Source organism: Cryptomeria japonica, chromosome 6 (genome assembly GCF_030272615.1).
Source record: "Cryptomeria japonica chromosome 6, Sugi_1.0, whole genome shotgun sequence".
Classification (NCBI taxonomy): Eukaryota; Viridiplantae; Streptophyta; class Pinopsida; order Cupressales; family Cupressaceae; genus Cryptomeria; species Cryptomeria japonica.
Genome location: NC_081410.1, coordinates 409,855,258 through 409,875,303, shown reverse-complemented (window position 1 = coordinate 409,875,303; position 20,046 = coordinate 409,855,258). Strand labels below are relative to the sequence as shown.

At 37.2% G+C, this 20,046-nt stretch overlaps 1 protein-coding gene across 1 annotated transcript; it reads right to left on the bottom strand.

Annotated features, from left to right (window-relative positions):
- Positions 1-1,060: 1,060 nt before the first annotated feature.
- Positions 1,061-17,224, bottom strand: LOC131876628 (uncharacterized). Its single transcript, XM_059222069.1, has 3 exons — positions 16,843-17,224; positions 16,643-16,744; positions 1,061-1,179 (listed from the first exon to the last, which is right to left on the bottom strand). Exons 1-3 carry the CDS (start codon positions 16,928-16,930, stop codon positions 1,061-1,063), a joined length of 309 nt encoding a protein of 102 aa, XP_059078052.1. The 5' UTR covers positions 16,931-17,224.
- Between the last annotated feature and the right edge of the window lie 2,822 nt (positions 17,225-20,046).

Here is a 20,046-nt window from a genome sequence, read left to right as displayed (position 1 = left end):
TAGCTCGATCAGTCAGCCTTACCCACAATTTTGTCTATTTCACCTTGTTCTAGCATCAAAATCATCATTTGCTTGAAGCGCTGCCTTTGGGAAAGAACAGCAATTATTTTCAGTGGTTGAAAGAAGACTTATTTGTTGGTAATCATTTATTATCAGACTTCTACTTCAGAACAGGGGCGATTTGAAGGGAGGCTTGTTTTGGCAAGGAAAGAGCACATTGTGGATTAATTTTGTTTGCTTCTTCAATTTCATACCTAGGCACTTATTTTCAGGTTCTCTTGGCACTGTTTTTCATTGAAATTCAATTATAATAAATGAGTTATGGCTGCCATTAGTACTCAGAAATTTCTGAGTCATATTTCATTTTTTTAAGCCAAGAGTCTGGGCCATTATTTGTCAGTTTGTAATCAGTCTATTGTCTTGAATGAAAAAGGGAAATAAGGTTGCATATAGATTTCATGTTGATGCTTCAATCTCCTAGTCGCATGCCAACTGTTTGCTAAAATTCCAGTCAGCTGTAGGAGTGTGATTATCGCATTCAAATTCATGCAATTGCATTGGCAAAGACAAAAACAAGTTACACAATCATCCTAGAGGTTTATATTGATGTTTAATAGTTGTTTGCAAGTCACACTTTGGTTATACTTTGTGGTTAATGCCTCCAAAACAAGTCTGAAGTACTGTAACAGTCCAAACAGCATAACACGCAAGTTATTCAGTGGTCTAGTAAACCGCATAACACGCAGGTTATACAGACTGAGAATTAGAACAGCAGGTTGTCAGCCAACTGTTTGACAATATTCCTTGCATATTCAGTCAAACAATAGCAGGGGATATTACACAAACTATCAATGTTTTTAAATTTCAATTTGTAATAATGCTGCTAACTAATATGAAATATCAAATATGTAGTGTGAGTTTTGAACTTTTCAGTCTTTTTGACACAATGACATTTGACATTTGTGTATTTAAACTTGAGAGTTAATATTGATTTGTTAAACTTTTACACTATTCTTGTTTTCAAAATTCTAGGTTATGATATTTACTGAAAATTATAAAATTATATTAAAAAAGTAATTTGTCGTCTCCAAGTACCCTCGTCTCCTATTTTTGAAAATTTGTCGTACCAGTACCAGTACTTGTCTCCGCAGTACCCGAGTACCCCCGTCTCTTGGTAACCTTGAAATACACATAAGGCGTAAATCCAAAGCATATAAGGCAAGAAGCATCTACATAAAACATGGAGTCTACACATGAATATACACAAGGTGTGATTATACACATGAATATACACAAGGTGTGAAGCATATTCAAGACATAAAGCATACGTTAGGAAGGTGTGTGTAACACAGTCATGCTGAAAATGTCACAAACATCACATAATTATACATACAAAACAAGTATACATGCACACGTATAAACATACAATGGAGCAAACATATTGAAGACACAGTAAACACATAAATATCCACAAATTATGAAGTGTATATACATTTAAGAGAAACATACATAAGGCATGTGAATACACTTAAAGCATGAAGCAATTCACTTAAATACACATCAGACATGTAGCACAAATCCATAAGTATATACTATATAGTAATATACACGAAGTATGAAATAGCACAAATGTAAACATGAAGTAATATACATAAGGCATGGAGCATAGATGGAGCATTCACGTAAAATACAAAGTAATATACCCATTCACTGAGGCATGAAGTATGCGCTTAAGACATGTAAGGCCTGAAGCAATACACAAATATATGTAGGGTACAAAGCACATATTAGAAAGGCACTCTTGGAGTGGACATGCTAAAGACACATCGGTCATGAAGCAACACATAAAGACACAAGGCATACATGCTAAAAAACATATTAGACATGAAACAATCACATGAATACACGTAGTATATATACAACGAACACATGAAGCATACATTAGAAAGGCGCATGATGTAATCATGCCGAAAACATGACAGCATTAACACATACATATATAATGGAGCAATCAGGTTGAAAACACATCAGGCATATAGTAAACACATAATCATAAATCAACATTTACATATGCAAATATCTTATACATAACAGACCAAATATGTTTTTGAGGAATCATGTAGGTAATCCTTAATGTCTTGTGTATTGGAGCAAGGACATCATTAGGGTTGCCCAACCATCCCATACAAAGCCCGAGGGCAGTCTTCTAGCCCCCCTAGCCCTGGTGGTAGTTTTGGTCATCCACCAAGGTGGCCTACTTAGTATGGCGTGGGTCTTATCATCCTAATCTTGCCTTGTTCCCTATTATGGCTTACCCTGTAGGAGAGGGCGAGAAGTGTAGTGGGGTTCTCGTCTTACCAGACCTAAGCCCAGGAGCAGTCCTTTGCCCTCCTGACCTATCGACAGACTTTGTCATCCAATAGGTAGCCTACTTAGGTGGGCAGCCTTAACCTTCTTACCTACACCTCCCCTCCTTCCATCCATGGTGGAGTTCATCATGTTGTTTTTAATAATATATTAAAGTTGATTATGTTGTGATCAATAATGGAACTGAGAATAATGTACATTGGCAAAGATATCAATATTTTAACTTAAGGCTATTATTAATTAAGTATAGCTTAAACCAAATTGCTAATCCGTAGTACTGCTAGATGGCTAATGCTATTAAAATAATGAGAGATAGTAACCAATTCATGAAACTATGATATTGAGGCCTTAACATTCTAACAGTTCTGTTGTTATCTATTTATAAATTACTCTTTGCGGTTGGACTTGATGCTGAAGCATACATCAGATAGTATTGCATGGCTGAGAATATAATATACTGTTTCCAGTGAAGTTACTAAATACTTAAGCGTTTATATTGAATATAAATGATTGGTTTTCTCATTTTGCTTCATGAGAGATTGAGTGGTTTGGGTTGTTTGTTCTATGAATGCCCTTAAATCATTGCCCAACTATTCACTCATTTTGCTTCCTCTCCTATGCATTACCTAACTCCCACAAGATGGCAGGAAAGTTGCTCTGAATCTTGATACCACTTGTAATGTCCCCTACTCAGTACCGCTGGACTAAATACAAATAGTTGGTGAGCTAGGACAAGAAAATTACCATTTTACTTAACATCTCTATGAATTCCCTATAAGATTACTATATTTATTGGTATATTGAATTTGAGTTTTAATAGTTGTATTAATTATAAATAATTTGTTGTACATTATTATTTTGGGAATGGAGTCATGATTGGGTTGCCCAGCCAACCCATGCTAAGCCTTCCTGGTCTAATTAACATGGTGTGGGTCTTATTCTCCTGATCACACTCTTACCCTTGTAAATTATTAATGTAGGAATGGTATGGGTAGCATAGTGGAGTTCTCAGTTTAATCAATCTAAGCCCAGGAGCGAATCTCAGTCCTCCTGGCCTATTGCAGACTCTGTCATCAATAGGTGGGCTACTTAGAAGGTAAACCTTAACCCTCTTACCTATCTAAGCCATCCTTCCACCCATGGTTTAACAGTTTATTATGTTTGATCAGATATTCATTAAACAATAATGACACTAGTGGTTGTATTCCCATTCACTGATCACTTATTCTAACGTTCATTATATTATTTGATACCATTTGTTTATTTGACAGATTGTATTAATATATTCCAATAGTATTGTCATCTTAATGTATTATTAATCAAATCACAATTTGCATTATCCTTATAAGTAATTTTGTGACTACCATATTAGAATGTGAAACTGTTAGAGTTTAATTCTGTTTTTGATTAAGGGGAAACAGGTTTTGAGGGGACCAGAAACCCCAAACACCAGGTTTTGAAGGGACCCAAAACCCTCAGAGTTTGCCAAGATCTGGAACCCTCGGAGGTTAGAGTTTAATTCTGTTTATACTGTGGTACATTACGTATTAATATACATATATCTTGAGATTTAGAAATGCTATGTTGTGACATTTTCACACATCGCCCCATTGCAAATGGGGACCCCCACTTCTTGCGTAGGCTTAGGTGTTTGGCTAGATCATCTTAGCTTGGTGAGTTTAGTAGTTGTTAGCCCTTACTTATGAGAAGTGAATATGTCATGTCAAGTCAGGATTGAGGTTATGTTGCCAACCTTGCTAAGGTGGTTAATGTTGCTAAAAGTTGTCAATTTGCAAGTTAAAAAATCTTAGGGTTTGAGATTCAATGAATCAGGGCTTTGGATGGGCATAGGTAGGAATAAGTCAGCCATCAAAAATTGCTTTCAAAGATGGATAAATTGTGAAATTTCATGTCCTAGGTTAAGTTCAGGTTTTTTGGAGAAAATCGGACAAAGGCATGAGTACGCTCTAAGAGATGACTTTGACAAATGTTTCCTTAGCAAGTGCAAGTTTGTGCAAATGAGAACCTTGAAATGCCAATTTGATTGAGGTACGAATGAAGGTGAAATTTCTGCCCTTCAAGTTGGAGAGTTCAAGACTTAGAAGAGGTATGAATGAAATGAGGCACGAACTTGGTACGAATGGTGGTGAAATTGCCGCCCTTCAAGTTGGAAAGTTCGGGACTTAGACGTGGTACAAATGAAACATGAAATCAATTTAGTACAAATGAAGGAGAAAATGCCGCCCTTCAAGTTTGAAAGTTTAAGACTTGGAAGTGGTACGAATGAAACATGAAACGAATTTGGTACAAATGGATGTCAAAATGCCGCCCCATTCAAGTTTGAGATAATGAAGAAAGAGGTACAAACAAAATGCGAAATGAAAATGCTGCAAACAAAGTGCAAAACACCAAAGTACAAACGAAGTCAAAAAGTCGCTCAAGTCACTAAGTACAAATGAAGCTCCAATCACCGATTTGAGAAAGGGGTTTTGATCATCCAAATGAAAGGTGAAAAGCCGCTCAAGCTTCCAAGTCCAAACGAAAGATGAAAAGGCCGTCAAGTTCATCAAGTCCAAACGAAGCTCAAAAAGCCGCTCAAATGAAGGAGAAAAAGCCGCCAAGATCATCAAGTCCAAATGAAGGAGGAAAAGCCGCCAAGTTCATCAAGTCCAAATGAGCGTCAAAAAGCCGCCCAACTGATCAAGTCAAAATCAAAATATTTGATGTTGCAAATACAAAACAAGGGAAAATGTCGACTAGTGGAGATGCAAGTCGGTTGTTGCGAGGAAAGCGCCCAACATGAAACAATAAAATCCTTTCTTTTTTTTATGATGCAAGTCGGCCTAAAATGAAGAGAGGCAACCCTTGGGATCAAACGCCTATATAAGGGGGCATTCAATTTCATTTTTAAAACATCATTCAAACCAAAATCAGACATATAGAGGTGGGATGTAAGTGAAGTTAATATGTATTTTATATATTTGACACCCTTTTGTTTTCTTTGCAGGTGATTAAGTAAGGAATCAAGGACAGGCCAACATCAAGATTAAGCTCGAATCATGGAAAGCAAAGATCAAAGTTAAGAGCATGAAGGAGACAGCTTATTTGATGAAGATATGTTTTACAATCTTGAATTCTCTTCGGGAATCCAAGAATTGAAGTCAATACATTGAGGAGCTAAACTCCAACAGGGCATACCATTCATCAAGTAGATCATGAATAAGAGAAGATAAATTATTATCATCACATTGAGCAAACTGAATAATGTTGAGTATCAAGAGATATTACTCAATACTCACTCATGATAATCTATCAAGTTTACAAGTGCAAATTGAGGTGGCATCCTGGTCACCACTCCACTAATCAAGAGTCTCCACATCAGCATGTTTGGATTCAATGCACCTGACTCACCCTATGGAGGCACAAACTTTGAGCTACCTACCCTCATATTTCATTGGTTCACATTCAATATTGAACCTAAGTGTAATTTTCTCATTGGTCAAAGGGAGTTGTTTTAAAAAACCCTAATTAGGGTTTCCATCTTGTAATCTTGACCATTGATTGCGAATCAATCTGAGCCATTGAATTGTATTGAGAGCACTATAAAAGGCCCAAATCTCTCATTTGTAAAAGGTTAATAATAGCAAGTTAACAATAGTAGAGTAATAGAAGATAGATAGTAGCTAGGCAATTAGGAGGTATAAGTTAGATTAGGAGAAGCAAAGATTGTTGCCAAAATCTTGTTGTAAAGAGCATATGATTTCATTGAAACTATGGTGAATCAATGTGTCATTTCAACAAGTTGCATGGTCTCTACTTCTCAATTCATTTGCTTTCATGTTGATTAGATGAATGATAGGAATTGTGAATGATTAATTGTGAAATTCATTTATCCATACCACTAGCAGTTTGTTGATTGTAAGTTTGCCTTGTGTGGTCAACTGGAATCCTTAAATGAGCTTAACTTCAATTGCTATTTGTACCTTGATATGCATCACCTTGATGGTATCCTTGTTGTTGATAGTGATTTGAACATCACCTGCTTTCCTTAGAAGATCGCATTACGCTTTGCAGAGTTGTTCCTTTGCATGTCAAAGCAAGGCTTGGTCGAGTTTCACCAAAGATTGTCCATCTTTCCTACATTCTTAGGAGTAGCGTAATCTTCTTAAACCTTATGCCTTTTGTCATTTTATTTTCCAAGCAAGTAGTTAGAATTTAAGTTCCAGCAACATCCAAATGTTCAACATTCAAGTATTCAATGTAAGTCCCCTTGGATTACCAGCAATCACATCAACCATTGAGCTTATCCATGAGTCAAGACCTGATAGTAGAAACCTTGAAGTTGTCTCATTTGATCGCGAAGCATAGCATTTGAGAGACTTTATTCAAGAGAGGATAAGATACCTTGGTATTTTATTTTGTGTTCAATTGAGCTAAAAAACACATCAACACTATGAAATGCTGCAGATGTATTATCAGAATATTACCAATTACAAGTTGTATGAAATCCGTTTATATACATATCATATTTTGTCTGTTTAAATGACTGATGCAACGTATTAATCTTATTATACTGATATACACTAATTGCTAAACTTTCTTTGGGTCTGATTAAGACATACCTGGAATGATTCTTCTCAGAATTAATCCCCACTGCTTCTTACTGTTTGACTATTCTTCTTTTCCCCAGGTACATAATCTCCCTTAACATCTTCTATGTGGCCTCCTTTATGTTATTGGAAGAGTCACAATCCTTGAGGATATTGGGACGTGACTTGTCTTGGGCATGTCTCTTTGGTACCCATACTTGCCCGATAATGACTTTGTTTGTTATGTTACTAACAATAATCGGTTATTAGATTTAATGATTCTTATTAGTCATTATCTACTCTTTTGTATTTTAATTGTATTATTATTATTTATTATTGAATATATAAATTGTGTTTACAATTAAGAGTATGTAAATTATGTTTATAATTTATAATATATAAATTATGTTTATAATATAATTTTAATTTATTTTTATTTGAATATTTCAAGAATATTATCAGTAATAAATATTAATTAAACAATAATACTGAATAAATAAATAAGTTTCAAATAATCATTCTTTGGTAATTATTATATTAATTAATAATAATTGTTTCATTTAGGATATATATAACGATCAAGGAGGGGACATGACAGGGACATCCCCTTGTCGTCTCGAGGACGGTGAAATGTCCCCAAATGGCTGAGAACATTTACTGGCATTTTGGGGGATTTTTCATCTAGCGAGGGCAGCAAGGGGACGTCCCCTTGGCGTCTCCCCATCCCCAAAATGGCTAAGGGACGAGGACGTCGGGTTTCGAGGCAAGGAATGCTTCCCCTTGTAAGCTAGGAGTTGATACCTTTGATTAGAATAAATATGTTCATTGTGATCCTCATGAAAGTTTGTTTTCTTAAACAAATCACTCTCCAAATCAAAAAGGCTGAAACTATCATGAATACTCTTCTCCATAGGTCCTATTGGGAAGTCAAGTTGATACACATCTGAACTACCATCACTACAATGAGATAAGAATTCAACATTATAAGCTAATTTGGAAGCTTCAATGTACTCACCTTCATCATCCTCTTTTTCAACAACTTTATTATTTGCATTCATTTCAATAGTGTCATCAAAGAAGCTAATAGTCTCGGAAACTTCATTGGATTGATCTAATTTTGCAACCAAGGTTGTGTTGTGACGTATTCACACATCGCCCCATTGCAAATGGGGACCCCTACTTTTTTGCTTTCTAGGTTTTTAGGGTTTGTCTGTTAGCCTTTGCATGTTGAGTGTTGCTAGAGGGATCACTAGGATGGCAGGCTCTGCTTGAGCCAGGGTGAGTCCACGGGGCCCCAGAATTAGGGTTTCTTTGAGAGTCTTCCTTAGGGCCTGGTTTTGCTCTTGTTGCTAATTGTGTCTTGCTTGGTGAGTGAGTATCATCCTTGAAGGTCTGAGCTAGGTCAAGTTGGTGAGTGATGAAGTCTGGAATGTCATCCTGATCTTCAAATGCCCTGAAATTCGGCTATCTAGAATGTTTTCCTGATCCTGAAATTTGACTAAGTCTGGAAAACTGAAGAATCCTCCAAAAACTAAATTTTGCATTATAACTCCTGGAGGTCTGAAACCACTCTCAAACATCCTGACAGTATATATGGAATATAACTTAAAGTACAATTATACTTAAATGTTATATTCCATACATGAATCCTGGCGGAGAGACCAAAATGTCAAATTTCGCTCCTGACCCTTCCAAAGGGTCCAAAGCAAATTTCGCTCCTGACCCTTCCAAAGGGTCCAGAGCGAAATTCTCCATAAGACATTCTACATTGCCCAAAGTCATGAACTAGCTCATTCCCAAGCATTTGTTAAGGCAAAACACTTATTTGGAGTGAAGAAATGTGAAAATGAAATCAAGATTTGAGCCCAAGGATGATTTTTGCTCCTGACCCTTCCAAAGGGTCCAAAGTGAAAATCCTTATAAACCTCATTCTCTCCCTTGTTTAGACCAACATTCTAGTTTTGAAGTGATGGAATGTGAAAATGTGAAGGATTTTGGCCTAGAACATGATTTTCGCTCCTGACCCTTCCAAAGGGTCCAGAGCGAAAATCCTTGTAAACCTCATTTTCTTCCTTGGTTTGGTTAACTTTTGGTGTTCTTGCCTTGAAAGGTGGTTGGACACATGAAAAATGAAGATTTTTTGCCTAAAGGATGAATTTCGCTCCTGACCCTTCCAAAGGGTCTAGAGCGAAATCCTTATTTTGACCCTCTATTTTACCTTGAGCACTAGAAGGACCTTGTTTTGAGCTTATTTGGTGGTGGATTGCCTTGATTATGGTGAAAGAAAGTCGAATTGATCAAGTTTGAAGGAGAATGAGATGAAAGAAAGTGAGAAAATAGCCAAGAGTAGGGATTTCGCTCTTGACCCTTCCAAAGGGTCCAGAGCGAAAATCCCCTCAAACCTCAATTTCTCACTTGTCAAGACCAAATTCCTAGTTTCTAAGGCATGTATGGAAGTGTTTGACATGTTTTTGCCTAAGGGAATGACTAGAGGTGGAGGAAATGGAGGATTTTAGCCTAAGAATTGAATTTCGCTCCTGACCCTTCCAAAGGGTCTAGAGCGAAATTCTTGAAAACACTCATTTTCCCCTTAGTCAAGATCAAGACCTTGGTGGAGATGCAAGAAGAATGGTCTATGTTTGCCTCCCAAGGAAGACTGGAGTTGAAAAAATGAACAATCAAGCCTAAGACATGATTTTCACTCCTGACCCTTCCAAAGGGTCCAGAGCGAAAATCTCAATAAACCTCATTTTCTTCCTTGTTTGATCAAATTTTTAATATCGAAGGCATGTTGAAGGGAAGAATGGACATGTTTTGCCTTTAGGAATGTTTGAAAGCATTGAAATGTGAGGGTTTTTGTCCAAGAATGAAATTTCACTCCTGACCCTTCCAAAGGGTCCAGAGAAAAATTCTTTATTAACCTTATTTTTTACCTTGTTTGGGCTTAAAACCTCATTCCTTGGTCTTGGAGGTGAATTGGAGTTGAAAGAATGAAGGAATATGCTAAAAACAAGAATTTCGCTCCTGACCCTTCCAAAGGGTCCAGAGCGAAATTCCTAAAATCCACCTTTTCCTTTCATTTTGTGTCAAGCTAAACATGGATAAAGATGAATAGAGCTTAGAAGGATCCCTAGGCATGCCTTGGAGTTGATTTTTTGCCATCAAAAATGATGATTTTGAGCTAGAACATGAATTTCACTCCTGACCCTTCTAGAGGTCCAGAGTGAAATCCAAATGGGTCCTGTCCTTGGCCATGGTCTTGAGCGAATTTCTCCTTTCAGGCCTTCTTGGGGGTCAAACAAGTGTTGTCTTCATGAGGAAGGAGTCCAAAGGTGAGAATCAGGGCATAGCAAGGGAAGAAGGAGATGAAATTGTGTCCTAATCTTGAATTTCGCTCCTAACCCTTCCAAAGGGTCCAGAGCAAAATTCCCCAAAACCACCCTTTTTTCTCAATTTTATGCTAAGTGAACTGTGGGTCAGGATGAGATAGGATGGGAGGAGTCCTTGAGTAGGACTTTGACTTGTTGGTGATCTTCAAACTTGAAGGAATTGAGCAAAAACATGAATTTCGCTCCTGACCCTTCCAAAGGGTCCAAAGCGAAATTCCTAAGATCACCTTTTTTTTTTTTCTTCCCTTGCAAATCAAGTCAAGTTTTTGGTTTTTATGGCCTAGATAGGAGTGAGGCAATGTGTCCTTGGTCTTGGAGGTGGATTGGAGTTGAAAGAATGAGGAAATAAACTCAAAACAAGAATTTCGCTCCTGACCCTTCCAAAGAGTCCAGAGCAAAATTCCCAAAATCCACCTATTCCTTTCATATTTGTGTCAAGCCAGGCCTAGACCAAGGTGATAGAAGCCCTTAGGATTGCCCTTGAATGGATTGTTGCCTCCAAAAATGAAGATTTTAGGCTAGAGGAAGAAATTCGCTCCTGACCCTTCCAAAGGGTCCAGGGCGAAATCCATTATAGGTCTTGTCCCTGGCCATGTTTTTTAGCGAAATTCACTTTTTAGCCTTTTGGGGACCAAGTGAATGTTGTCAAGTTGAGAGAAGGATCAAGAGGTGAGAAGCAAGGTGGAGAGAAATGGAGTTGAGTGACGGAAAACAAGCAAATCATGAATTTCGCTCCTGACCCTTCCAAAGGGTCCACGGCGAAATTCACCAAATGTCCTTTTTCTTCCAAATTTGTGCTAGACCAAGGCAGTGATCAAGGTAGATTGGGCTTAAAGATTGCCACAAGCATGTCTTAGAAGGGGTTGTGAGTGAAAGAAGTGAGTGTTTTGTCCATGATCAAGAAATTTGCTCCTGACCCTTCCAAAGGGTTCAGGGCGAAATCTTTTGAAACTCCTATTTTTCACCTTGTTTGGGCCAAGCGGAGAGCTAATTGTGAGATAACGTTGAAAAGAGGTCTAAATTGGGCAAAATAGTAAATTTCGCTCCTGACCCTTCCAAAGGGTCTAGGGCGAAATTCTTATAGGGCCTATCCCTGGGAAGGATTTTGAGCAAACTTTATTTTGAAGTCTTCTTGTTGATGATTTAAGGTGGAAAATGCTTTGTTGAAATGAACATGTCATATGTACTTAATCACCTTTTGGTTTATTTTGTAGATGGAGAAAACCAGGCCAGGGCAAGGACGACCTCTTCCAATCCATCATCATCAAGGACGACCACTTGCAGTCCAGCATCATCAAGGACGACCAATTCCAGTCCATCATCGTCAAGGACGTTCCACAGGCAAAAGGGAAGACTCAAGGTGTTCAAGGAATTGCCAGCTACCTCCAGAACCTTCACTTTGCCACACTAAGGAACCACAAGATGACAATGAAAGGCGTTGCTAGCATTTCAAGGAAAGGTACACCACCCATCCATCACGTCAAAGACAGAGAAGAATCAAATAAGGTCAGTGCAAGGGTCCGTTGAAGAAGCAAATAGTCTCAAAAGAGTTAATCAAAGTTAGCTTCTCAGCATCATCAAATTCAACATCAACCAAGTTACAAGTGTCAGACAAGGTGGCATCCCAGTCATCATTCCTCCAATTGGATTGGTCCACCTCAGCGTGTCCAGATTCAATGTACCTGACTCATCGGGGACGGAACAAACTTCGAGGCACCTACCCCTGCTTCCTATTGGTCCTCACCCTTGGAATGTAATTTTCTAATTGGCTAAGGAAGTTTGTTGTAACAAACCCTAATTAGGGTTTCTATCTTGTAATCCTAGCCATTGATTCTAAATCAATCAGAGTCGTCTATTTGTAAAGGGTTTCTCTATATAAGCCCTGGCTCCTCATTTGTAAAGGTTAATAGTTGGTTGATAGAGAATAGATAATAGTGAATAGTCAGAGAATAGGAAATAGTTAGAGTAGAGTAGAAAGAGAAGGCAAAGATTGTTGCCAAGATGTTGTTGTAAAGGACTTGTAAACTTCATTGAAGAAATAATGAATTCTATGGGTCGATTCAACAATTTGCATGGTCTCTATACTTCTCAAATTTGATTTCATGTTATTAGATGAGTGGAAGAAATGTGTATGATCGATGGTGAAATATGTATATCCATACTACTAGCAGTTTGTTGATTGCAGACTTGCCTTGTGTAGTCAACTGGAATCATTCAACTTAAGCTTAACTTCAATTGTCGCTTCTTCATTGATATGCATCAGCCTGATGGTGTCCATGCTTATAGCGGTGATCTGAACATCATAAAGTTTTCCTCAGAAGATCGCACTAACCTTGTGGAGATGGTCCTGGGATGTCAAAGCAAGACTTAGTTAGAATTTCATCAAAGGTCATTCATTGCTCTTACATTCTTAGTATTAGAAATAGATCTCGTTTCCACCTTTCTCCTTTTTCCTTTTTCTTCAAAATCAACGGCTAGTAAAATCTCACGTTCCAACAATATCCAAAGCAAATCAGACGTTCAGGCAGTCAAACGTAAATCCCCTTGTGATTCCAGCAAAATCACATCATACCGCAAGAGCTTATCCACACGTAGAGACCCCACATACAAGAACCTTGGAGTTACTCCGACTGATCCTTCAGCGAGATCTTCAGCAGTCGGGAAACTTTGTTCAAGAGAGGATAAGATACCTTGGTAATTTATTCTGTGTTCGCATGTGTACAAAAAACACATCAACGGGTTGCTGTTTTGAATTTTCAATCGTGCACAATCTCATCATCTGTAGTCACATGCACTTCTAAGAAGTTATTTTGGAGCTCTATAATACATGCCTCATGAGATATAGCATTTTCCTCATTAGAAATTTATGCTATGAACTCCTCTTCTTCCTCATGCTCCTCATTTGCCAAGAAAGATTCCAGCTTCTTCTCAGACTGTGCAATCACCATTTCAGCCAAGACATGTTCAGCTGATAAGGATTCTTGATCCCCCTTCAACATGTTAGCCGATAAGTAGAATAAAGTGACTGTGGCACTTCATCACTTTCATTAACAATCAAGGTCATAATGGACTGCATGTTTGTAATAAAATTATCAACATGATGTTTTCTGATGGTAGCAAGGAAATGGTGAAACTTTTCAAGAATTAGATCATCAACACCCAAAGCTAACATGATGTTACCCAATCTGACTTGTGCAAATGTTTCAAGTATGGTAACCTTCCTAGAAAAATGAGAACTTGTGATATCATTCAAATCCTAGAAACTATCCACCAATAATTGAATTTTCTCAAACTAGTGAATCATAATGCTTCCCTCCAAAATAGCGGTTATGTATGAATACATCCACATCTAAAACATACCAGTTGTGGGAAATCATTAATCTGCTCAATACGGTGACCATATCCCTTGTGTCTTGCTTAATATCACTTATAAACAATGTTTTAGGCAATTTAGTTATAGGAGCTCGAGGATGTTTCATCCATTTGAAATTCATATGCTTCTTGCATGTTTCCATATCCTCATGAGGATCCTCTTTAGCATCTTTTACCTTTATTGTACCAACAACCTCATAGAAGGGGATGTCAAGGTTTCACCAATAGCATCAGAAATAAGATCAGCTAGGATCCTTCCTTCAGCAATTATCATCCTTGTACCTACATCATAGTGCTTGGCACATTCCATAACCAATTCAAGACATTGTAAGGAGGTGGAAAACCAGCAGCCTTGTCTAGTCCATTTTTTACTATTTTCCTTGCCCTGCCAATAGCATTTGCACTTGTCAATCTTTGCCTGAAATTGGACATGTTGACATGTCCCAAGTCAATGTTGGATATATTGTCCCATCTTGCACTAATTTTGGAGGCTGGTGTTACTCCTTGAAACTCATACTTCATTTGTTTTGCTCGTAACATCATCAATATTTGAAGAAGAAAAACCATCCATTACTAATTCAATTCTGTGTGAAAGTTCAATGGTGATCTAGATATAGTAGCGATTCCAATGATGTTCAAATTTAAATGTTTCCTCAAGCTTCCAGCTTCAAATTCCCTTCATGGAAAATCCATGTTTATCCAAATAAGTGATAAGCTTTATGTAGGAAATTGGAAGCCAACCGGATGTCGATGTATTTGCAGGATTTGATGGATTAACTGGATGATGATGTAGAAGTTCAAGATATCTACTTCCAACATCGAAATCCACATAAAAGTTCTACAATGTGTATGTGAAGTATTGCATTTTATTTCAAAGATGCTTGCAAGAAAAGTCATTGGAAATGGACCTTAATGTAGAAAATGTCTCATTCAATATCCCTTCTAAGTTCCACAAGTCTTTTCAAAGTAATGTGGAAATTCCATGTTCATTTGGATGTGGATGTTGAAATACAAGTGTTTAGAATGTCCTTATTCGCCAAGTACAAGTGTCCAGACTGTCCTTATTCGCCATCGTGTTCAACACAATTTCTCTGCAAACTTTCTTTTGCCATTTACAAATTTTATCAATCGCTAGGCTTCTATTTGCAGGATTTTGATCCCAAAGTGGATATTTATGTATCATATTCCAAATGTTCCAATCAAGCAAGAAAATTCACAAATTCTCCAAGTTAGGGCTTTGCGAGAATCTAATTCATAAGTGCACATTCAAACATCCAATAATGAAACCCTTTTTTATTATTTTCAAGTCGATAACTAGGGCACCATTTTCCTAAGTTTCTCAAATGGTCATAGTCTACTCAACCTAGGGTTAGGCAGAAATAAGATGGATGTTGATATATGAATGTGAAGTAGTCATGTCTGGTAAGGGGAGTAAATCCCACAACTTTTTTTTTTTTTCCACTTGCTGAAACATTTTAAGGATTTTTCAAAGGATTTCAAGGCAACAATTATCTCTTTTATAAAGCATAATGGATTTTGGAAAGGATTGTAACCAAAAAGCAATTTGAATCAAGCACTTCCTTCAAAATGATTATGAGTGAGAATTGCTGACACAAGGAATTGGCCAAAAGCTAGACAAAAGAGAGGATCCTCATTTTGCTAAAAGAAAAAAAAATGGCGCATATTGTGAGAAGCACAGCAAATAGTAATCCTAGTACACTATGTAAGTACCATGTGTCTACATAAAATGACAATTTTCCATTATGCTTATTACACTAGTACACCTTTTTAAGAGAAGAAAATCCCTTTCACATAAATCTAGGATAATTATTAAATGCAAGCAACAATAATACAATTAACCTAGATTTTAAGTTAGTTGGTACTAATAATTAAAGAGAGGGATAGGTACACTTAGATTGAACTTGAGCATCATGGGAATGTCTTGATATGTGGGACTGTCCTATAGTTCAGGAATGATCTATGGCCCATAGTAATGAAATTTTAGAAAATCACAACAACGATCCCCTCACCTTCACCTTCTTTGCGTCTAATTCTATCAAGGTAGCATTAACTAACACCTTAGAGGATTTTGTTGGATTGCTAGGGTCAAGGCTTTAAGGTTTTGAGCAAATGATTGAAGATGGCATGGACAAACTTGTAGATGGCCTATGTGATACTGATTCTTTTTCCCTTAGAAACAAATGTGGTCTAGTGCTTTCTTCTTGTTCTTGTATATATTTTACATATTTTCTACATATATCCATATGAATTTATTGCACAAATGAATGTCTTCAAATACCAAGACATCACTACAATTCGCAAAATTGTAATGTCAAGTTGGCTCACAACAGCTAGTGAAAAATGGCGGGAACTCTAAAATTTGAATTTTAAAAAATTTATCATGGGGGCATGTTATCTATTTTCCATTACACTGTAGGAGGTTCTTGCTTTTGGGCTATAATTTTTGCTAATTTTGTTTTAATTTATATGTTGAATGTTGTTTTGGTCATCCCTGCCATGCCTGTTCTCTTGTTCCTGTTTGCTAGTTGCGAGGGGTCCCATTAAGAGAACCCCCTTAACATATCTAAAAAATAATAATAAGGGTAGCGAGAGAAAGGGAATGGACCTAATGCTTGTGACCATGAATATTGAGCATTAAACAGCAGAATTTTAACTCTAAAATAAATAAATAGTTACAATTTCAAAGTTATTAACAGTAATTAAATAAAAAGTACTTAAAACGACTCACATTTTTTTAAAATTACAGAATAACTATACGTGCACAAGTTAGCCTTTACAACTGCTGGGTACCTTCCCCTATTGTGAAAGTAGGTTGCACACCACAAAAGTAACAGGATGCAAATTATCGGGAAAAATGGCATTAAATATTATATGGACAATGAAAATTAGTTGATTTAGAATTACCAGAAGTTGCAGAAATGTTGAAGGTTGCAGACTTCCCACTCACAATTGGATTTGGAGTAATGCGTACATTGTCAACTTTCACCTCATACCTGTCCTCCGTACCTGGACCACAAAGAAATTCAGTTAATTGTGTTAATTTTCCAGCAGCTATAAAAATAGGCGAACTGTTTTTTTTTCTGGAAAAGCTAAGAAATTATTACCGCAATAGGTGGGCTTATTTGCAATAGCTGGAATAATGAACGAAGCAGCGATGAGAAAGAGAGCCCAACACAGCAATTTTTTTCCCATTGCAAATGATCTCCACGGAAACTTACAGGTTCGGGGAATTGATACGATATAAAGAGTAGTTTGAAACGTGTTAATTTTGGTGGAATCTGTTGAACTACATTATCGCGAAACTATATGCAAAGAACGCTGAATCCGTCAATGGAGTTTTGTTTAAAAGATATAATTTGATAGAGTAAAGAAACGAAGATATGATTTGATAGAGAAAAAAACGAAGAGAACAAATAGAAGCAGCCAAAATTTGGGCACAAGTTGTCAGGTAAAATAAATCATAAAGAAACATAGGTATTCATAGGAAAAAAAGAAAGAAAAAGATAAAAAGCGTCACATAGTGGGAGTATCTGTCTATATAGTAATGAAATAAAAATAGTAGTTTTTATATAACTAGTCAAAAAATAGATGAATTGACATGACATTCTTAAATGGATAAGATTGAAAATATTAAAATTTAAATTAACATAATAATAATTGTTTATGATACTTAGTCATAATAATTTAATTTTTAATTATTAATATAATTGTTATGATAATGTAATCATAAGTATAATCTTTTTAAGAATAAGCAATAGGGGCATTTGGTCTCAGTGATTGAACAAGTTGAGAGGATCGGTAGATCGTTGGATTCTATTTCTTTTGTCATGTTCCTCGAGAATGGAATAGGGTCGCTGACTGTTTGGCAAAATGGGCTTTTGAGGAAACGGAGGGGTGGAAAGTCAATGATTGGGGTCACTTGTCCAGTGATTATTCTTGTGTTTTAGAAGATTTGGTTATGGAGGATATGAGGAATTATTTGGGTGTCTCTAGTGAGGGTTCATTTGGTGGATGTTCTTCGTTGGGTTGTTTGGTCGGCTGCTTGGGCTGACTTGCTTCTCTTGCTTTGTATTGTTCTTGCTCGATTAATAAAATTTTCATCCTTCTCAAAAAAAAAAGTATAATTTTTTTAAGATTATAATAATAATATTGATTAGGATTATAATTATATTATAGTGTAATTAAATGATTATTCTAAAAGTATTCTAGAATAAGTATTGTTTGGTATAGTTGAAGATTAATTTGTTTGTTTGAAAAAATATTAGAATCCATGTCTATTTAGATATAGAATTAAAATTTCAAGAATATTTATTACACTTAATATATATTTTTAGTAAATATATTAATTTTTAGATGAAAGTTTTTGTTATAAAAAAAAATACTTTAACAATGTGAAATATATTTGATATTAGATGATTAGATATACAATAAAATAACTAATAACATTAATAGCATTACATAATTAATGAAGCAATTGTTTTTTATTGAGAAACCAGTGAAAACTAGGGCACTAACCCTTTACATAGTTAAACTATAAACAGCACTTAAACAACATTATAACAACAAACATCCATAACTAGAGTCTTTCCAAACCAGAAACAGCAAAAAGAACAGAATAGTGGGGAACAAGTGAAAGCATCCCAAAACACACAAAAAAAAACACAAGACCTAAGGGCTCGACTTGTGAACCCCAATCCTATCAATGACATTTTTCCAATCATCAAACAGGAACTTGTAAAGTTCCCTGGCTTCATCTTTGTCAGCATCATTGTTTGCGGTACACACTCTCAGGAGGGAGAGAGTGAGGGTCGAACTGTGAAAGACCTACAAGCAGAAATTATTGAGACATGCAATCTGGGAATCGCTGGCCTCCACCTTATGATTCAGAACCTTGACCTCCTCAAGAATGGCCTTCATGTCCAACATCGGGACCAAGCTTTCAATCCTCTGTAGAATATCCATAACATCAGTACGCATATTTTTGAGTTGTTCCATAGTCGGGATCCCATGGGGGATATCAATCTTTTTCTCATCACCCTCCCCGTTGACAGTCTCCGCCACAGAGTCCACTTTTTTCCATTTCAACTTTCTTATCCAAATTCGCAATAGGAGCACTGACCCCTTGGCCTCCCAAGTCCTCCAGGCCCGCCACATTCTTGTTCTCATCACCCTCCTTGTTCACAGTCTCCACTGTCGAGTCCACTTTTCCCATCTCATTCGTCTTAGCCAAATCTGCAACAGGAGCTCTGGTCCCCTGGGCCCCCAAATCATCCGATTCCGCTATTTTCATCACTTCGTTTGGGTCCACCAGGTTGATAGTCTCTGCAGGTTCCATATCTGACTTAGCATTAGCAGCCTCATTGAGGGGCCCAGAGGTACCCAATTCTTTAAGGTCCCCCCGCCCTTGTCCTCAATCAAGTCTTCATTAGGATCGGAGACATCTTTAGATTTTGCATTTTTCTCCGAGGAGCTTTTCAATGCCAGCCTATGTGACCTCCCTCTACCAACCTGTGTGACCTCCTTATGCCTTCAATGTCAGGAGAAGGGTTTTCCTCCTCAAATTCTTTAGACAAATAATTGTCCTCAATGATAATTCTTTTCTGTTTCATAAGGGCTTTCCCTTTACCCTTAGTTGGGGTGTGAGATTTGTTGGTCGAGGGAGAAGGCACCTGGTTAGGGGTTATCTCAGTGATGAACACCGAGGGAAGGAATTGTGCAAACACAGAGACAGGAAAATGAGCAGCTGCTAGGACTCCCTGCGAAAATTGGAAAAACATAGGTATAGCCAAGCTAGAAGAAAAGGTCGAAAGTGGGAGAGAGGTCGTAGCAGGGGATTGAACTAACATAAGGCTACAAGGAGGGCAGAGAGCCAAATGAAAATTGCAAATCCTATAGATTAAACCCTGGTGAAGTAAGAGAGGCGGCTTGTCCTCGTGCTTGGGATCAAGGGTATCTTTCGCAGAGGTTTCTAGAAAATGCAAGATGAAAAAAGGTAGACACAGCAAGTCGTTATTACGAAAATGGTTAAGCAAGGGAAGGTGGTAGTAGTAGAATACCTTAAAGCGACCTTCCAGAGTGAAGTGTTTCATCACTAGCAAGCAAATTTGGTTCTATGGGTGCTTGAGTTCTTCACGGGAAAACCCCCCTTGCAACTTAACTGGATCCTATCTGCCTCTGAAGAAGTGTTTAAGCCCTTCATTGTTAGAAACATGGCTAGTGCACTTTCACTGCCTTCCTTCCAGAGAAAGACCCATCGCCTAGTCAATGGATTCCTCCGACACTTCAAAAGAAACACCACCCACTGTGAC

What these genes read in the sequence shown, in the direction of transcription:
- LOC131876628 (XM_059222069.1), bottom strand. Translation starts at nt 16,930, where the DNA reads ATGGGAAAAAAATTGCTGTGTTGGGCTCTCTTTCTCATCGCTGCTTCG. An exon ending in AAATAAGCCCACCTATTGCG is followed by an intron (nt 16,745 to 16,842) that starts GTAATAATTTCT and finishes TTTGTGGTCCAG; the next exon opens with GTACGGAGGACAGGTATGAG. An exon ending in CAACATTTCTGCAACTTCTG is followed by an intron (nt 1,180 to 16,642) that starts GTAATTCTAAAT and finishes GTGTATTTCAAG; the next exon opens with GTTACCAAGAGACGGGGGTA.